The sequence below is a fragment of the Barbus barbus genome, assembly GCF_936440315.1.
Source record: "Barbus barbus genome assembly, chromosome: 21".
Classification (NCBI taxonomy): domain Eukaryota; kingdom Metazoa; phylum Chordata; class Actinopteri; order Cypriniformes; family Cyprinidae; genus Barbus; species Barbus barbus.
Window position 1 is genome coordinate 29,376,703 of NC_136749.1, and position 20,032 is coordinate 29,396,734.

The following is a 20,032-nucleotide window of genomic DNA, read 5'->3' on the forward strand; positions in this document are numbered from 1 at the left end:
TAATGACTGAAATTAGGGCGGTCAAAATGGCTGAAAAACTAAATTAGAATTTTGTACTTAAAATATGATCAATATTCAAATTATATTTGAATTTAAAATGGCATAATTTCAGTTAGGAGGGGAAAAAGGAGACCACAAGAGGGCGCATCGAGCAAAATAGTAGTAATGCACGTTTCTTCAAAGCAATAAAATATCACGACTATCTTTGAAAAAAGTGGATAATTTTTAAAATAATGTGTATAAACCATATATAATTAAGTTGCTTAAACAATTAGAAACAAAACAACAATGCATGTATGTATAGTTTAATACAAAGGACCGAAAACCAATCACAAAGAGTACTTTTTCTATTTAAAAACATGAGATGCAGTGGGATCAGAAAAACCACCATAAATTCGACATGTTTTTAAAGTTGAACTTACATATAATTTTACATGGCTTTCTAAAACATGTCCTTTCTTGTGCGAGACGTGAGTGCAACGGTGAGATATCCCTATAGAAACTGCGATAAATATGCATTCTGTGTGAATGGCTTGGTTTCAGTTTTGCCGTAAACAAGATCTTCTCCGCATTAATGTTCTCTTTTTCCACAATATTTTGAATAAACAACGTAGCAGCGCCGCATCTGGTGGGTTCAACTGGATAGGCTAAAAAAAAGCATTAAAATGCAAATGCAAAAAAAAAAACGACACCTACATCTTGTGTGCCACTGATAAGGCTGCCTGATGCACACCTAAAATTTGAATGCAACGTTTTTTGCATTCGAATGTAGATTTTTATTTTAAATTTGAATTTTTTTTGACAGCCCTAATTGAAATGATTGAATAATTCACTGAATGATAGAATAATGATTGAAAACAGAACAGTTAATTATGTTATTAGAAATAAGATCAAATAATTATTGGGTTGGGTATTGTTTAATTTTTTTTTCAACTCCACACTCAAATTTTGGTTTTAATTGCAACCTTTTTTAAGATTTAAAAAAAAAAATTAGCTTCTATTCTTGGCATATTTAGGCTATAATCACTAAACTGCCAACTCAGCAGGTCTACTTAAGAGTAGCATTCAAGAACCACTCCAGTCTTCACTGCATGACTTAAATATAAAACTAATTTTATTAAAGCTACTAAAGTTATTCAGTCAAGAGCAATGACTCATTTTCTCTGTCTTTTGTTGTTTGATTAGCATTAATGACAGACAGCAGAAGATATATTAGGCTGCTGTCACTTTAAGATTAAAATTAAAAATCTAATATACTGAACACGCATCTGATTTCTTTCCCAACTGTATATGTTCAATTAAGACAAAACCGATTGCGTTTATGTGACTACTTGGCAAGTCTGGCTTTATTTTGTGTGTATCTGGCCATTCAAGCCCAATAATATATCAATTCACAGTTCATGTCATTGCCACAGCAACATATCATAAGATCACCCAGCCCTAATCATCACAAAAAAAGAAAAACGAGTTTGCAAACAACAATAGCAAGTTCCTCACCTGAGTTCCTACTGTGATGTTGGGTATAGAAGAGATGCCCGCACTGGACTTTGGCTTCTTGTTCTTGGCTCTGGCCTTTTCAAGCATCTTTTTCCGCTGACTAAAAGGCACAACACCCCTACAGGAAAAAGAAACTCAAGAATTTATTCACAGCTCACCAGCACAATGGCTCAAACTATCAGAAATGATCCTGCCTACTCACCACCAGTAAAGGCTGCTCTCCAGCTGGGCGCAGGTGTACAGGGCACAGCAGTGCAGAGAGATGATACGCTCTCCCTGCAGCTCCGGGAACGTTTGTGCGCCATGCTCTAATTTAGCAGCAACACTGCTCAGAGTTTCATCCACCCATGTCGCCACCTACACAATGCAGGTTAATGGAAATTTGAGATATGAGGACATTTTTAGGTACTGGAGTGTACAGCACTGATCTTATTGTTTCCGCCCACTCCTGTCCTATGATTTTCTTCTCTCCCACTCCCATGTAAATAAATAAATGTCTTTTACCTTGTTACTTTCAGTGGCCACAGTGGCTCGGATACTGTTGGCAGACAGGTGGGTGATCTTTTCATTGCTCAAGCCCAGGAAAGGGACACGAGGGTGATGTATAGAAGGATTCTACGAAAGCGCAAAGATTTATGAATTTTAATTCAATCAAATCAAAGTGACAGGAATTCCTTGCACGAGGTGTATTGCAAATCTTACTTGTGCGTTTCTGTATGGTTCAGGCTCATTCCACTTCCACTGGTACAGTTCACCTTTGGTACTGACGGCAACCATCTCAGAGTACAAAGCCCCAATGCTGACAAACTTTGTTACATAGTCCTAAAGAATCACACAACCAAGGATATATAGCAACTCATCAACTATACAAATAAAATATGAACTAAATGAATCCAAAGAAATTTGACTAATAACCTGAAGTGTAATCCAAACAGGCTGGCCATTAAATCAAAAGATCAAATAAGGATGTGCAAGATTAAAAAGAGAACTTACCAATAAATACAGTTTAAAAGACTCATGCCAAGTTCTTAAAAAATGTAATCTGATATTAGTTTCTGAAACTTGTTTATAAGACTTAAAAGTTGGTTGAATGACTATATAAAAAAAAAAAAAAAAAATGGGTTATTATTGTTAACTGAAAAAAAGAGCCTTTTGTTACTTGAAAAAGAAATAACTTAAAATAAAACTTGGTTAATTTATTTCAGCTGGGTGCCAATATAATATTTCTCATTTTCGTTTAACTTGGGAGTACTAGAATAACTAAAACTGAAGTAAAAACTATACTTTTAAAAACTGAAAAAAGATAAAACAACAAAATCACTAACTTTAAAATTAATTGACAACAAATTTTACATAAATACTAAATTTTAAAACCTAATCATCATTTTAAAATTTAAATAATCTTATACACAAAAAACAAGTTATGCCATTTAACATGTAAAAATTAACTAATCTCGTAATGTCATAAAAAGCCAAATACATTTATATAAAAAAATATATATTAAAAAAAAACACTTTCTTGACATCCAGTTATGAGAATCTAAATGGGTTTTATAGTCAGAACTAAATTTGTTGCAAACACCACACTGACTGACCAGTTTTACAAGTAATATTTTAAAGCAGAAATGCTCTACTATTTCTTTTGAAGAAATAAAACATTATACTGAACTATTTTTACCTAAAATATTTCAGCCTTTTAATAAGACAGGGACTCAAAGAAACAGGTTAATCATCATTGACCTGAAAAGAGACAGTCCACCCAAAAATGTTGCTCCAAACCTGTATGCACTGCTTTCTTGTGCAGAACTCAACAGAAGATATTTTGAAGAATGTTTGTAACCAAACAGTTTCCGTTCCCAAGGACTTGTCAATATAATGCAAGCCAATGGCAACCTAAACCAAATGTTTTGTTACCAACATTCTTCAAAATATCTTTTTAGATTCCCAGAAGAAATAAAGAAAAAAATACAGGTCTGAAACTAAATGACCGTATTTACATTTTTGGATAAACTATGCCTGTCAAGAGTATGAAAATGCACCACAAAAAATCTGAAGTAGTGATGCACTGAATATTCGGCAACTGAAAATATTCGGCTGAAAACAGCAAAAAAAGCTCTTTCGGAATAAGCAAAAAGACAATAAATTGTACCGAACAATGACGTGATCAAATAGAGGGGTGCAGCAAACATGTCGGCAGAGTGGAAGCATTTAAAACTGCAAATGCAAAAATCATTACGAGCACCGACAGCGAGAGACTGCTTAGTGCTGCATCTGCATCTCATGTCCCTGACGAGAAGAGGAAAGAGGTGGTTGATGCTGGTTACTGTATGATGATTGAAATCGCAAAATGGTCTTAAACAATTAGTAAATAAACTGCAGAATGTTATGTTTTCTAATACACACACAAATTGCATGTATTCAAACAGCGCTGCACAAGCTCGTGGCGCCAGGGTTCAAAGTCCAAAGCGAGAGGAAAATCAGCGCTGAAACAGTGTTACTCGTCAGTTGCTCAGTAACATTTTTATAAGGCATGGATGTGACGATGAGATACGTGCAACAAACATCTTCCCTAATTCATAATGAAAATCATTTATAAATCTGCTGTTGTCAACAAAAAGCAGCACTGAGGTCTTCCTGGGGGTTTTCCCCCAAAATAAAAGCTCCATCAACATTCATAAATGTTAGTATTGTAATTTTACAGTTCATCTGTATAATAAAATAAAGACAATAATACTGATAATAATAATAATTGCAATAGCTATATTAATACATTTATTATAACATTCACACAGTGTTCAAATCAGTAATAGATTTGTATCTGTGGGATCTGAAATATTTTCGACCAAACGGTGAAAAGCGAAATTTGGGTATTTAATTTATGCAATGGTGAAAAGAACTGGCAAAATACACGGGACAAAAAATAAATAAATGAAAAACAGTGTTCGGTATTTGGCCCAGTGTTTCACTTTGTTCGGCTTCGGCCAAGAATTTTCATTTCGGTGAATGCTTAATCTGAAGTCTCTCATTCTAGGACATTGAAGGCTGAAAAGCCCACCTTATCAGGCCACCACTGGAGCTCTTCGCCCAGAGTGACAGGGCTCTGCAGCGGCACGCTCTTCTTGTCAAGGCTGGGCTCTCCCTCGCGGCTGGTGGAGCCACGCTCTGCATCGAAGGAGGCTCCATCCAGCCACCTCCTCTCACGCAGCCTCAGGACCGACTCCCGTTCGCGGAGCAATTCAGAGTCTCGCTCTAGGGGGAGAAGGAGAACTGGTATGCAATAGGGTCACACCAGTGGGATAACAGTAAGCCACTCTCTGGGAAAGACCCTTGGAATAGTGAGATTTCATACAAATTACAATTAATAAGACTGTTTTAGTTGTGACACCAACCACCAAAAACAACTGACCATCATGTCGTAAATACGACACTGCGGGTGAAAAGGATTCATGACCATTTAGGTAATGATCCATAATTTATTCAAAGTAAAGCAGAGCTACATATGGATGCTGCACAGGCTGGCTTTGTCAGTTGGTGGGTTGCATTAGCAGCGGAAACATCTTGTAGACGGGGGTGTCCGGCATTAGCTGAGCTGTATGGGTATAAACTGCAGGGTTTTATGGGTAACTGTCTGCACTGCAGGGCCTTTCGCAGAGGGCTCACTAGGGGAAACGACGACTAAGACCATGCAGGACAACTGGACACGCTCTCAAAAGCACAGACACTCACACACAACACAAACATGCAGCAAGGCATCTTGAAGGATTTGATATCCAGAGGCTGATCATAAAGCACCCTGGTTCACAGATGCTGGTTTATGAACATGTAATTTGGTAAAGTATAATTCTGGTCTGCGTTATTTGCATGCGATTCAAAAATACACCGCAGGACCTGACACAAACTTGTTATTAAGTTAAGTAATTAACAATTGCATAGCAACATTGTAACCTGATGCATTATTATAGAACTCAGCTGGTTCCAATCAGAATTTGAACTCATTTTAAAATTAATTTTACAGTTTTGTTTTAAAGCGTTGTATAATGTGCATCTGTATTTGCAGGGATTCATTTATTAGGAATTGGTGCTGTCAAATGATTAATCACGATTTATTGCATCCAAAATGTGTGTGTTCTGTGTATGCTATTATGAATATATACATGCATGTGTGTGTATTTATATATACATAAGAAATATACACAGTACACAGATATATTATGTAAACAAAAATTTTCATTTTGGATGCGATTAATCGTTTGACAGCACTACTATGAATCATCTTTTGCTTGACTTCAAATCAACAGCATCTTTCATATCTGCATGAACGTGTTGCGAGTTGTGACTTTATATAATAAAAATACAGCGTTAACGATGAACGCCTTGGTTGTGGCACAAGCATTTCCACAAATCTTGCTGAATGGCTTCATGACACTGAGTGTATGCAAGCATGACTGTGTTTTAGCCTTTACCTCGTGAAGAGCCGAGACGAGACAAGGAAGAGCGTCGGAAAGAGGGGTAGCCGAAGTAGCTGATGTCCTCAGAGAACATGGCGTCCGCGTCAATGATCACGCTGGGGTGAGCAGAGTGAATGTCTGCGTCTAGCAGTGACATCAAGTCTTCTGTGGAAGTATGAAAGGTATTGTCAGAAAAGTTTGTTAAAATGACAGTCTTGAGCATCATAACCGTGACCCATCTTCTGTGTCTGTTTACCTCCAGGTAAGTAGGACTCGCTGGCCGTGTCGTCTCCGTCATCTCCATCCTCATCGTCTCTGCTCAGCAGGTTGTTTACAGCCAAGTTCACGTCAAGGTTTGTGCGCTGCAGCTCTCGAATGATGACACTCCTGGACTTTCCCTGAAGAACCACCTGGGCCTGGTTGGGGAAGCAATCAGTTACGGCATTACACAGCAGGTCACGTCACCCCAAAATGAATTGAATATAATGAATTAAATTAAGATTAAAAATATAGTATTAATTTTGTATATTCTTTTATTTTTTATTATTTGTTAACTGCATAAAGCCCAATTTTATTACCTGCATTATTGATTTTTTTTTTTTAATCTTTAGTTATTAATAAAATAATTTTAAATGCAAGCTAAACATTTTGAAACCAGGTTTGTAATATAAATACAATATTTTGCTTTATAATTTAAACTGTCATGTTTCTAAGCTTTTAATGTGAAAAGCTACATGAATTGTTTTGTAGTATTTATACTTCAAACCTTTACACATGTTTAGCATATATTTATATTTGTTAATATATTTTCTAAATCTTATATACTGTAGCATTTATATATCATACCTTTATACAATGATTGGCATGCTTTTATATTTGTTAAGAATATTTTAATACATTTGTTTTACTATATTGTACTTTTTTATATTATATACATATATTATAATATTGTGTTATGTAATATTGTAGTATTTATATTTCAACCTTTACGCAATGATTTGCATGCATTGTTATTTGTTAATCCTTTTAAATATTTTTCAATACAATGACTGTAGGCAATAATCAACATAATTATTAGTTGCAGCCCTAAGTGTATTGCTAAATGACCAACAAAAAAAAAATGTATTTCATTATTTCAGTCTGATTGTATGTCTAAAGCTTATAATGCTATGAGATTTTCAATTGATAATGAAGTTCTGTTATGTAAAAAGCTGAATAATATACACAAACATTACATGGAACTTATTAAGCAGAGCTAAGGCAAGCACATCCAACTTAAACAGTAAAAATCAGGAATGTGGAACAGGCCCGTGAAGCGAAGTGTTACCTGAGAGATGAGCTCCTCTGGGATGACGGAGGCTGGAATTACGGGCTGTGGCTGACTGCCCAGTAGGCCGGAGCCTCGATCTCTGCCAGTGCGGATCACGCGGGTCTGTCTGCGTGAATCACGGGCTGCTGTGGAGGACCGGCCTGAAGATCCTCCTCCTCCAGCGCCTCCTCCACCGCCCCCTCCGCTCCCGCTGCCTCCTCCTGCGCCTCCGCCGCTGCTGCCTCCACCTCCACTGCTGCCACCATTTACTCCTGAACTCCAGCGGCTCCTGTCAGGCACAGCGACAATCAGGATCAGTATACGGCCAACGAGATTCTCTCTGCATCTGATATTAAACTCCAACAGCCCACTTCTAAGGACTAGTTTCACATTCTTTGTCTTGTGAACATGAGAGAATTAAGATGGATGTTTTAATATTGATTCAGTGATTTAATCAGTTTAGAACAGATTTAACAATTCAAGCTCACTCAAACGCTAATTATGCATTCATATATTTTAATGTTTTAGTAAAACTGTATGCTAAATACTATGTACTATATATTACATCTAAAATGATAATATTTATAATAAAAATTTGATTGTTTATTACGGTGTATATATTTAAAAGTTGATAATACTGTGTGATGATAAATATTCTATAATATACAGTCTTGTTCTATATAATATAAAATTATATAATATATAAATATTTCTGTTTGTCACTATGCTTATTCATAGTGATTCATTAAATGCAAATTATGAAATATTGTTCCCTGTTCATTTAGTGAAAAAAATGTTGATTATGTACTTCAAACATTTTTCATTATTTAAAGCTACAATGGCTAATAAAACCATGTAATATAATAATAATTGTTGTAATTAAAATATACAATATATACAAATATTGCTGTTTATGACCATTTATTTTTGTATATTGGTTCATATTAAAATGCTTAAATATTTTTTCATGAAGAGAGATTTCTCTATATACACACAGATACACACACACACACTTAAACATACTTTGCTATAATAATTATTATTTTAATAATAATCATTGAAAAATACCACTTTATTTTATAATCATTGAAAAATACCACTTTATTTTTTAGATATATTGCACAGTTCTAACAAGCACACTTTAGAAAAACATCGAATGAGTTTAACAACTTTTTAGTAATTGAGCATCTCACACATAAAATAAACACGTTTCTGGAAACGTGTTTGTAGTGTGAATTTTTCATGCATTTTATTGCATGCAAACACAACTGCAAAATCATCTTTAAAAAGGTTTCTTATAACCAAAGGCAGCATTGCACATGTGCCTGCCAACGTTACCTGATGGCTGCATTTCTGATAGCCCTGCCACAACTTACCCAAGGGTGTTGCCTGCCAGTCTGCCCAGTGTGTCAGAACCAGACAGGAACCAGGGCGGATCACTAGTCCTGCCTGGCCTGGAGCTCCTTCCTGCCCCTGAGACACTGCTCAACTTTGAACTGGAAACAAAAGATGGGAGATCAGTTACAAACCTATAGTCCCACATGTGGGACCATCACAGAGCCTGGAGAGCCCAGGCCTACGAGCCAATGGGTCTCTTGTACCATGGGGCGACAAACATGGCAACACCCTTGGGAATCAGAACTGACTGCAGCTCATTCCTCAGGCAAGAGCTGTAGGAAAGGCTGGCAGGGAACTGCTAAAGATTTCCCCTAAATCATGTGCCATCATGCCCGCTGAATATTTCAGTCATATACAAACACTGAGGATTGCTTGAGGTTCACAAAAGGGGATTTGCACTGCTGCGACATTGCTTCGATCCCAAAAACACGAAAAGAAGCACTAGCCCACCTCCTCAGTTCAAACAAAAATGCACAAACCACTGCAATAAACAGTGGACAGCAAAGCGGTCATCATGAGCATAACCAGTCATTTTTGCAGTTTACTTTCAATAAATGGTCTTTTCGTACTTAGAAGCTTTGAATTGTAAGAGTAATTTATTTTTATGGCTTAAACTAAAATTTTCTGTACCAACAAATATTAAAGTGTTTATAAGGTAGTGTTGTAACATGCTTGCATGTGTATGTACTTTTCACCATTTCAGTAATAAAACAACACTGCTGATAAAACCAGACTACAAAAGCTGGCCACGCCTTTGTAAAATGTTCTGAGAAAGCCTGTAGATTCAGACTGAGTTCCTTCTATTTGAACCCCTTGATTCCAATCACTAAGAAAATAATGCAAGCACATTTTTCCATGCAACTGTAAGGCTACATCTTTGGAATAATTACTTCATCATATATAGTGTTCATATTTAAGTGTATTTACACAACTCTAAAATAAAAAATCATCAATATGTCTTCACGCCAAAGCCCACAACACAACCTTTAATCATACACTATATATATTGTGTATAAGGTGGGTAATGCTGGTGAAAATTCAGAGCACTTGAAACAGAATTAAGACAAACTTAATACATAAACCCAGAGCAATTATAACCAGAAGGGACAGATCTAGAATTATTTTGCATGCCAGCTCATACATACATTTTCCATGCATCTAACAGGGGTATTCATTTCTCACCCATCATTGCCATCGGGCTTGCCGAGCTCCAGTCGGTCGGGCTGGACGGCAAAGTTTATCCTGCAGATACGTCCATCCTGAAACAAAAGAGTATGTCATTTTCTGCATCACTTTGTTTTCATTAGACAAAAAAAAATTCATTATATATTCATCCTACTGTTGTTCCAATCCCATGTTTTTTCTTCAATGCAAAACAAAAGCAGAATATTTGAAGAAACTGTGCATTGCTCTTTTGTATACAACAGTTCATAGTGAACTTTTAAGCTTCAAACACGACAAAAAAGTTCCTTTAGAAGCTTAAGAAACAGTCACTGTGAAATTCAGTTTATATGGAAATTGCATTGAATTCAAATGTAAGTCACTTCAGATATAAAGGTCTGCCAAATGCATAAATGTAAATACAATGGATAAGAGCAAAAACAGTGAAGTGGTTTTGAACAACATGAGTACCAGCAAATGCCACAATATTCATATTAGGGATGGAACGATTACCGTTTTGATGATAAATTATGATATAATTCCCCACGGTTAGTATTACAGGTTTGATATTTCAATTATCATTAAAACCGTATTTGATCACCGCGATTTGAACAACTGAGGATAAATAAATACTGTCAAAAGATCTTCAGAAAAGATTCAATGGCATTTTGTTTTCATCGTTGCTCCATGTAATACCTAATAAGTAGTGTTCTTAGTAGCAGTGCTGCTTTGTTCACAGAGGTTACATGGAAACAGCTTAACGCCTGTTTCACACATACTCCGTCTGCAGTGCGTATGCAGTCCGTATGCGTTACGGATGCAGTGCAGAAGCAGAACGGACTCATTGTGCTTTCACACAGGACGCTCCTGATCCACGGCTGTTTACCACAAATACAACATTTATCCATTATTTTGATTTCAAATCCAAACGTTGTTAGCCTATACGGAAAGTGCCTTTTCAGCACTGTGATGCTCTTTTATCACAGTACAGTTACACAATCTTTCATAGACATTCACGTTTAAACTCAATTAATAACAACGTATTAAATGCATTTGGCTATAGATTTGTATATTAAGTTGCTCAAGTAAATGGAAACATTTAAACACAGCATATAGCCTATGCTGTGTTAGGCCATCACAAATATTTTAAATTAAAACTTACCACTGACAAAAACAGTCAGCTCTCGTGCCTTTTGCATTTAAATCTTTATTACAAACAGTCCCGCGGGTCTTAAAGAACTTTGTTTTTTACAAAGTTGCCTTGTTTATCTAAAAGTGCACTTTTCTTTGTTTTAAACCTAGCCAAAAAGCCTGTGAAACACAGTAGACTTTAATTATATCAATTTATTGTGAAACTACTACATTTCCGTGTCAATCCATGTTCATTTTTACTGCGAACAAAGAGCTGTCACTTTAACTCAGTGCGTGCAGCACAGCAAAAATAGACTGTGCGGAAACGATCGCTGCTCCTGGAACGACTGCTATACCGCAACCACATGCAGTGTGAACGCTCTGATCCGTTAACATGGGTGCAGGAAAAAATGTGTGAAACAGGCATAATTCTACTCTTCCATAAGCGCCACCTAGTGTCAGAGAGCGGATTTACAGAGAGTTACATTTACATTCAGCCTGTGTGCAATTTTTGTCTGGCCAAAAACGGACCGAATTTGCATGCTCTGCTGTAAATTTTGACTGGTTGTTGAAAAAGCGGATAAGGTATCTAAAATTATTTATGGAGCAGATAAAATACATATAATCATTTAATCAATCAATTATCATTTTGGCTTAACTTTTTATTTAAAGGCTGAAATGTGAGGTTTAGCATTTTATGAAACTTTTTCACAGCTTTATTTGAACATTTCATGTTATTAGATAAACTGTTGTCAGTCATGTTGCCATTTAAAATCCGGCCATCACTGGTAATGTTATTGATTTAGTGTTTATGCAAACTAAAAAGTAATTTTATTTATTGTTTGTTGATTTTAAATACAAAACTTGGTGAAATTATTTATGTTTCAGTACTTTTCAGAAACATTTCCAGAACATTTTAATAATACCGTGATGATACTAATAACCGTGATAATTTAGGTCACTATAATCGTGATAAGAAATTTTCATACCGTTACATCTAAATCATATTTAGAGTAAATTATTGCTTTAAAACACAATGACCCACATGAAAAGAAAAACAATTCAGGTTTATGAAAAAGCCTGAAGAAATGCATGATATAAAGTAACAGTGCTGCATAATAAAAGTTACCTCAAGGAGAAATCCAGCATGATTTGGACCAACCACACACTGCTTAAGTTTGGCCTGCTCCAATGGAATAAGGTGTGGATGACTACCGTGTGGACAGAGAAATGTTAGTCAAGTGTTTTCACAAAACTCAATACTTCATTGATGTGGAAAGAACTCTAAAACCACCAGGCTTAAAATGCAAATGCTTGGTAAAACATACCTGTTACAGTTGTATTTGTTGAGCTTTTCCGACACTTCACGGAGCCTGTAAGAAACATCAAAAGGCATGTGATGCACTGGGCTTATAAAACAGACTCAATAACGTTCATGCCACATTATCAAAGGCACAGCTGAATGTAGAGAGTCATCATTTATATTGGCTTGAGCAATGGCCAACATCTCTGAAACGAAACTGGCCAAAACCTTGGCAGGAGAGAGGATGACTATTATGGTTTGAATAGAGGAAAACTGTAGGAAACTAAGGAAAACTAAGCAGATCATGCCTCATGGTCAGAGAAAAAACAAGTGGCCTTGTGGGTCATTTTACCCTTCACTTTATTCTGGGCATTTTACACATATTCCTATCATGTTTAAATACTAATAATGCTTTAATATACATATGCAAAACACATTTGGAAAATGCTATTTCTAAAAACTTCATCAAATAATGAAATAAACCTGGAGGCTTAGTTTCAGTTCACAAACAAATAACTCCCAAGTCATCAAACATCTGTAATAAACATGCAAAGATTTTTAATGTTTTCACTCAGTATAATGGGCCTCATTCATGAAACTTGCATAAATATATGAGTAAATTCTGAGTAATTTGCACGTAAAACAGACCTTCCCGAAAACTCCCCTCCGGATTCACAAACGTCAAACGTTAAACATGTGTTTGTTAATGAATTACAAATAATCATTTGTAAATAGGGCGCTCATGCACGCTCATTCACAATTAGCATAATCCCCGCCTATGAATTACAGCTACGCAAATTACATGTCCAGGAACGCAGTGGAATATTCTGGTCTACTTTCTCAGGTTTGGCTCCAGTATATTGCATTAATACAAAAAACACTAATAGGCCATATGCCTATGAAATAAACAATAACGTGTGTCCACCAACGAGTTTTTAGCCAGCTGAAAAAATGTCAGGCGCTCTTCTTAAAACAACCAGCTGGTGGCGCTTGAAAATGTATTGGTGTTTTTCTAGCAGAGACGCTGTAGTTGCTATGATTTGGAATATCCACGGTGGCAACGTATTACTAGTATCGTATTACTTCTCCATTGTTGTAGGCTGTCGTTGTACAAGTAGGATGGTCGGTCGCTATTTGTCCCACCCATCCTCTATTTACGGCTGGGTAAGTGACCGTGACGAGCGCTGCGTTTTACAGTTATCAAATCAGCTGCAAAAAAACCTAAAATACTAAAAGAGGGCAAGGGCAAATGACCTTGTAATTATTATGGCAGTGCATCAAACTTCAGTGTTATCAGTATCAATGATTTTACAAGTTATCAGCAAAATAATTAGGCTAAATTAGTTATTACTTCGCAAAATTCAATCAATGTTGATTTATGATTCCTTAAAGTAGCTAAATGGGCTTTAAAACAGAGCATATTTATACAAAGACCAGTAAAAATCTCAACCAATACATATGCAATTAAATAATCACGCCGTGGAGGAGGATACACAAACTTAAAACAAGAGAAAATTTGGTATGAGACGCAATAATGAAAGGGAAAAACTAAAACTTATCTTCATTATGAATCATTTTATTTTTTCATGCCGCAAGATAACAGCCCTTAAAACCAATGACTAGGTATGAAAATAAAAGATTTTTAGGCCAAACAATCAGAAATAAAAACAAATGCATACAATTTCCACTAGGAAACCTTGGGTATGAGTGCACCAGGGACAAAGAACACAAATGGAAGGCCGCATGGTGTGCCGTAGCTTTCATATGAGTGAATGCAGATGCACAGCAGACAGCAACATATGAAGAAAGATGTGATTCTTATGGCAGCGTGCAAACGGTTTCAAATTGGCTGAAGAAAAAAAAGATTTATCTCAGATGTTGGCCAACTTTAGTCCTTCAAGCTCTTCTTGGACGAAAAGTGTCATAAACCAGCTGTAAAAATGGCTGCATACCATACTTATGAGGTTTCATTTCTGTTAGGATGCTCATTTTGTAGGCAGCTCACTAGGTTTTGGAACAGAGCCAATGTTTTCCTTGGCATACTTGGCACACTAGTACAGCAACAAGCCTACAGCAACATCTGAACAATTATAAGCGATGGAGACAACTTCTGAACCCAAAGACCATGATGTTTACAAACGATAAGTCATTTTTCAAATTACAGTCAAATTATTACATACAATCAACTACACCTATCAGTAAGGTCTTCAGATTCTCATCTCATTTCAATACAATCAATACTGAACCACTGAGCAGCTCCTCTTTGTAAACGACCTCTGTAGATAAACTCAGCATGAAAACATGAGTAAAGTCCTGAAAGCAGCTCCCGCAAAAAACCTTCATCCAAGTACTTAAAAAACAAATCAAAATCATCAATATGCTCACCCACAATATCATAACGCATGGCACATACTACTATATTGGCAAGGAAATATTGCCCAAATATTTGCATAAAGCAAACACATGCATACACAAGCTTTTCAATGCATGCACTTCATGATACTGACTAAAAAGCCCAAGAGCAGCGACATCATACTGCATTGTGCACAGAGAATATCCCTGCACAGCAGCAGCCTAAGCTACGGAGATCATGCTGAATCTAGCATAAAGGGGACACGTGTGCAGAAAGGTCCCTCGTTTCCTGTCAACGCAGCGCAGGAGAAAAGCCTTCAAGTCACGGCTCATTATTGCAGGACATATCAGTGGACAATGAAGGATGTAGGTCTCCATGTACATGCTGATATGTTAATGACTAGTGCAAGTATACATCCGTTCTGGGGATGACAGATAGTAATGAACAGGACAACCTAAACATAGTGGCGAGAAATTCAAGGACGTGATAACATGTAGGGCACTAAGTGGCTCAAAACTGCATTTAGTCTTGATGCAAGGCATGTTTTTCCCTTTGTTGGAAATGATTACCTTTTGATGCATAAAGTGACTGAAACACGGTTCATAACAGATTTTAATGCCATAGAGTAACATTTCCATGCAAAAATTAAATAAACGGCTTACGATTGTTTATTATCTAGACTCTCAATTGCCTAAATGGCACCAATTACCATAAAGAATGGCACTAAAAATATTATTACACCGCTGTATACTAAATTACTCTACTTCTGACAGTGACTCACTCTCACAGCCTGCCACAGTCTTATCTGTTCTGCCAGAGTTTCAGAACCAAAAATATTTTGGCACTGCTATTATCAATATAAAAGATCAACATTTGTTTTGTTTTTTTTGGGGGGGGGGCAAACTAAGCATCTGTCCATTTGAAATAAAATCAAAAGCACAATATGGCTTTGTGCACTTATCCAAACAGAAGGCTTCATCTGAATGATGTAGTCTCTTGCACTGCATGTTTAAAAGCAAAGCATGGCACTGCGTTTACAGAAGCAGCGTGATCTGATTTTGGTTCACAGTAAACTGCTGAGGTTTTAATAGGCATTTAGGAACACAATGTGCAGCTGTTACAAATTCACAGTATTTCCACCATTTTTGAGGACAGATTAAACCATTTCATTAGATTTGTAACAAGACATTTTTTTAAAACCTGTTTTCACAGAAGCTACAGTTCCCCGCCAAAAAAAAAAAAAAGATTGAGGGTTAAAAAACATTAAGACATAAGTATAGTAATTTTACAATAAAATACTTAACTGAAACTTATGAAATGGGAATCATTGATGACTAGTGTGGGTAGATTTATATAAAAAGTAATTAATATACTAATAACTAACATATATAATGCAACTTGTATACAATGCAGCTGTATTTCAGTAACAATAATAAGGTAAAATTATTATTATTATTATACTCAAATTTTTTGGCTTCCTAAAAACATCAGTGTGAATGTGGACACTATCACAACCAAAAAAAGAATGAATAAACTTCATAATCCATAACATTTTAAATTATACAAAACACTTTATAAAATATTAGACACAGCTGAAATCAAATGTGAATTTTTAAAATGCTGAACAAAAATTTGCAGCATATTAGCATTAAGTACTCAATGCATATACATATATATAATAAACATGCCTTATTCTAGTGTCAAAATACAACAAAAAAAACTATAACTTTGTGATGATTTATCCGTGTCACCCTTTCTTTGATGGCTTCCTCTGATGGTTGGTATGTCATGGTATCCATGACAAAATACGCATTTTAAGGGATTTGGGTGAACTACAGTGGGAAAAACCCAACACACAGCTTTAAAACCTTCTTTAGCCAACAGGAGAAGGCAAAGAGACACCCATTTTGTCCAAAGATGCTTTCAATGTTACTAGCCACGGACTCCTGATGCAGCTGTCACCAGACATAACCACCTCCATCACCAACTATCTGCAACCATTTTGACCACATTTAGTTTGTTTATAACATTTAAAGAAATGTGGAGTCACTAAAAGAGACTATGGTTATATTACAGCTTTTGGAATTGGATTTTTACGACATGAAAAAAGAAGTAACCAAAGCATAACATTGCAATTGTTTATCTAAACCATCTTCGGTTCAAAAGATCGTGTCTTCACGTTTATAGACGACTGTTAAAATTAATAGTCCAGCCCTGGATAATATGAAATAACACAGAAACGTCAAAACACATTTCACACTAGTTGTGATGTGATTTCCACCAACTTTATAAAGATAAATGAATTAAACGGATGAGCTCTCGCAGTGCTAAAAGCTAACCGGCTAACCTGAGAGGATTTTTATTCTGCAATTCTCTTCGCATTCAATCGGCGTATCATAATAAACACGAGTTAAATGTAATAAATAAATCGTATATTTAAAATAAAAGTCTTTATTTGACGTGTAAAGGCCTAAATTTATCGCAGTTCCCTCTCTTTTCAGCTCCCCATCCCCCAACCCGCATTGTGTCTCAAGTCAGAAGGGCCTCGTTATTTTTAGACCCAAATGTCCAACCTTGAGCGTTTGCAGCAGGCATAAAATACCCCAGATATTTTCTCTACAATCTTTGAATGCGCTTTCACCTCCTCCTGAGGTAAATACAGATCGCAAACCGCTTCTTTCTTATAAATACCTGTCATTTAGCTGGTCTTCGGTCCCGGGTAACGGGTGAACCACGAAGTGAATGGACGTCATGGGTTCGGTCCCGGGTAAATGATTTTGTGGGGGGCTTGTCTCTTTTCTTTAGGGGTTATGTTTGAGAATGTATGTTTTCTTCGCCGAAAGCAACCGAAGAGCTGAAATATACAACCTCCTCATCCACATGCCGCCATCTTAACTCTGTTTAAGCTTCTTTGGGTCTGTTGGGGAGGATGCGCGTGTAACGGCGACGCTGATTGGTTCAGAGCCCGCATGTGTCGGCGAAGCGGATTGGTTGGAGGGGATAAAGGCAGGGAAGAGGGCGGGGCTCATGGGTCATTTCCCATGTGTTGTCATTGTGTTGGCGACGACTGATCTGTGTGTGTCATTGTAGTAAATATACGACTCTTATCGGCATTCAGTCCTGATACGAAGCTCTTCTTTGGCTGCTTTGCAGTTTGAATTGATATTAAGCCCATGCCAGAGTTATCAGGCATTTCATACTTCTGAGGCACAAAATCTAGAACTTGATTGAGCCCCTGAGACATGTTTGCACCCATGGGAATAAAGCAATGACGTCATGCCCACCTGCCTCACACACACCTTTTCCACCTGTAACTGTGCTTTGCATGGATTCAAAGGCGTTCAATGTTAAGAAATTATGTTCATGTCAAATTTACTGTCATGAATTCACTCAGATAAATGTCAAAATTAATGTACTGTTTAGGCCTGTTTGAAGAGCGAAAAGTAATTTGATCAAATTTGGCTATCAAGAACTATGTTATAAATGCAGGTAACGTACAAACGCCTTGATGCTTAAAATAATAGCAAAGACTCTAAAGAGATTCTGGCTTGTATTGAAAATTGTGATAGAATTAGGTCATTTAAACCTTCTTAATGCAGATTTGACACCCTTTCTGTTGTTCTAATATCAATATAACACAGGGAATGCAACCATTAAAGAACATTTTCACTAGCACACTCAAAAAATCTTTACACATAAATTGAAGATGGATGTATTTGAATTACATATAAAATTTCAATTCATTTGGATTATACAGTTTTGTGATGGATAATTGTCAGTCATGCATAAATGCAATTAAATTAGTTCAGTTAAACATATATGAACATGGTTAAGCCAAGCTAGTAAATCTAAATATTTAAATTTTGATTTTAATCATAAAACACCCCCAAATTATTTTTATACGATAGAAAAGCTGTAAATAAATGCCAATAGCAGTTAGATCATTTGCCAGGGAACATGTGCAAATAACGTCCAGCAGGTGGCAGGTTTTGCTTCTAAATTACATTTCATCAGGATTATTATATTTATCTGTTTTATTTTACAAGATAACTGAAGAAAAGGCTCTCATCTTACCCAAACCTCTCTTTTCTTTTGAATGAAATTAAGACCAACAAAAATTAATCTTTGACATCATTCTTAAATACAGTTTCTAAAATCTTTATGACCAAATAAACAATTTGTAATTATATATTTGTCTTTATTATGCCTATGTCATGCACTTTCAATTGCCATTGAAATAAAATGTACAAACTGGTTTTTAAAAAGGTCAGTTTTCTACACAAAGTTCATCATTCATATCTGACTGAAACATGCCATGAGTCTTTTCTTTGTTTATTTTATTTCATTAAACCATTTTTTATTATTGGTAATATTAAGATATTAGCTCTAGGACAAAGGCATGAAATATCTGTGTGAGTTCATCTATTAGTGACATCAATACTCTCAAGGACAGTCAGTGTGGACAAGTTATTTTTAATGAGTTAAAGAGTGACGTTCTGTAAACACATCACATACTATCCTGGGAATCATGTGGCTGCTCGAGTTTAGTGCACTTTGTGCTCGGATGAGAATCTGCAAACATTCAGGGAGCTAAAAATAGTGAACAGCTCCTGCTTCTGACGCTTGATTGATCAAACACTGCATCTGCAGTCCAATATTGTTGTATGATTGAGCATTGACTCAAAATAATGGTAATTAAAAATCAAACACATGATCATGTAGCATCACCGAATCAACCTAAAATAGTCAAATTCATACCAACAAAACTCATTTTTATGTATTAATTCAGGTAAAAATGGCACTTTAAGGAGTTTTCAGTGATTTTAGCCTTAATAAAGGAACACACTAGAAAGAAAATGATGTATTATGTAACATTAGTCAATTTATTGATTTATACCAAGTTCTGATGTAAATCAAATAATTCATGATTTCATGTTTCGCTTCGAAACAGAGAATCATTGGTGCAATGGTTTAACTGATTTCTTTAAATTATTATTATTAAACGGTATGTTACATACAGATAATTACATACAGAGACAAAACAAAGCAAAGGAAAAGAAAAAAGACAGAAAAAAGTAGGGGGAAAACAAGGATTGTGTCATTTTTTTATTTATTTTTTTCAGTGAAACAAAAGTTAAATGTGTTCAGAAAAGTTATCACAGTTTTGGTTCTCCCGAGGTATATTCTCCACAATATTATTCCAATATTGTATTACATAAGGAATTGCTGTTATCTCTCTCTGGAAGAGAGCCCATGGAAATCTATAGCTTGCAACAGAAAAGGGAATGGCTTTGAAAACAACAGCATATTCATCAGCAGATACAGGGATATTATATTTCTGTAAGAAATCTGAATAATTATAAAGTCTGAGTTAAAAAGCTGACCGACTAAAAGAAGGTTGTTTTCAAACCAGTCATTGAAGGAAAGTGATT

General features: G+C 36.0%; 1 protein-coding gene across 4 annotated transcripts in view; it reads right to left on the reverse strand.

Moving 5' to 3' along the window:
- The window catches only part of LOC306887710 (E3 ubiquitin-protein ligase UBR5-like), a 52,616-nt gene extending 35,113 nt beyond the window's left edge, over nt 1-17,503 (reverse strand). For 3 of the 4 annotated variants that reach the window (XM_079445680.1, XM_079445679.1, XM_079445678.1), the window contains exons 1-13: nt 17,292-17,503; nt 12,273-12,317; nt 12,074-12,155; nt 9,835-9,911; nt 8,631-8,750; nt 7,273-7,543; nt 6,202-6,361; nt 5,961-6,110; nt 4,553-4,764; nt 2,200-2,319; nt 2,002-2,112; nt 1,700-1,854; nt 1,498-1,615 (exon numbers count right to left, since the gene is read on the reverse strand). In XM_079445680.1, coding sequence (XP_079301806.1) covers nt 1,498-1,615; nt 1,700-1,854; nt 2,002-2,112; nt 2,200-2,319; nt 4,553-4,764; nt 5,961-6,110; nt 6,202-6,361; nt 7,273-7,543; nt 8,631-8,750; nt 9,835-9,911; nt 12,074-12,155; nt 12,273-12,317; nt 17,292-17,353 — 1,683 coding nt within the window. In that variant the 5' untranslated portion in view covers nt 17,354-17,503. The remainder of the gene's footprint in view (nt 1-1,497; nt 1,616-1,699; nt 1,855-2,001; nt 2,113-2,199; nt 2,320-4,552; nt 4,765-5,960; nt 6,111-6,201; nt 6,362-7,272; nt 7,544-8,630; nt 8,751-9,834; nt 9,912-12,073; nt 12,156-12,272; nt 12,318-17,291) is intronic. The other variant, XM_079445681.1, reaches the window with a different exon arrangement.
- Nucleotides 17,504-20,032: the final 2,529 nt, after the last annotated feature.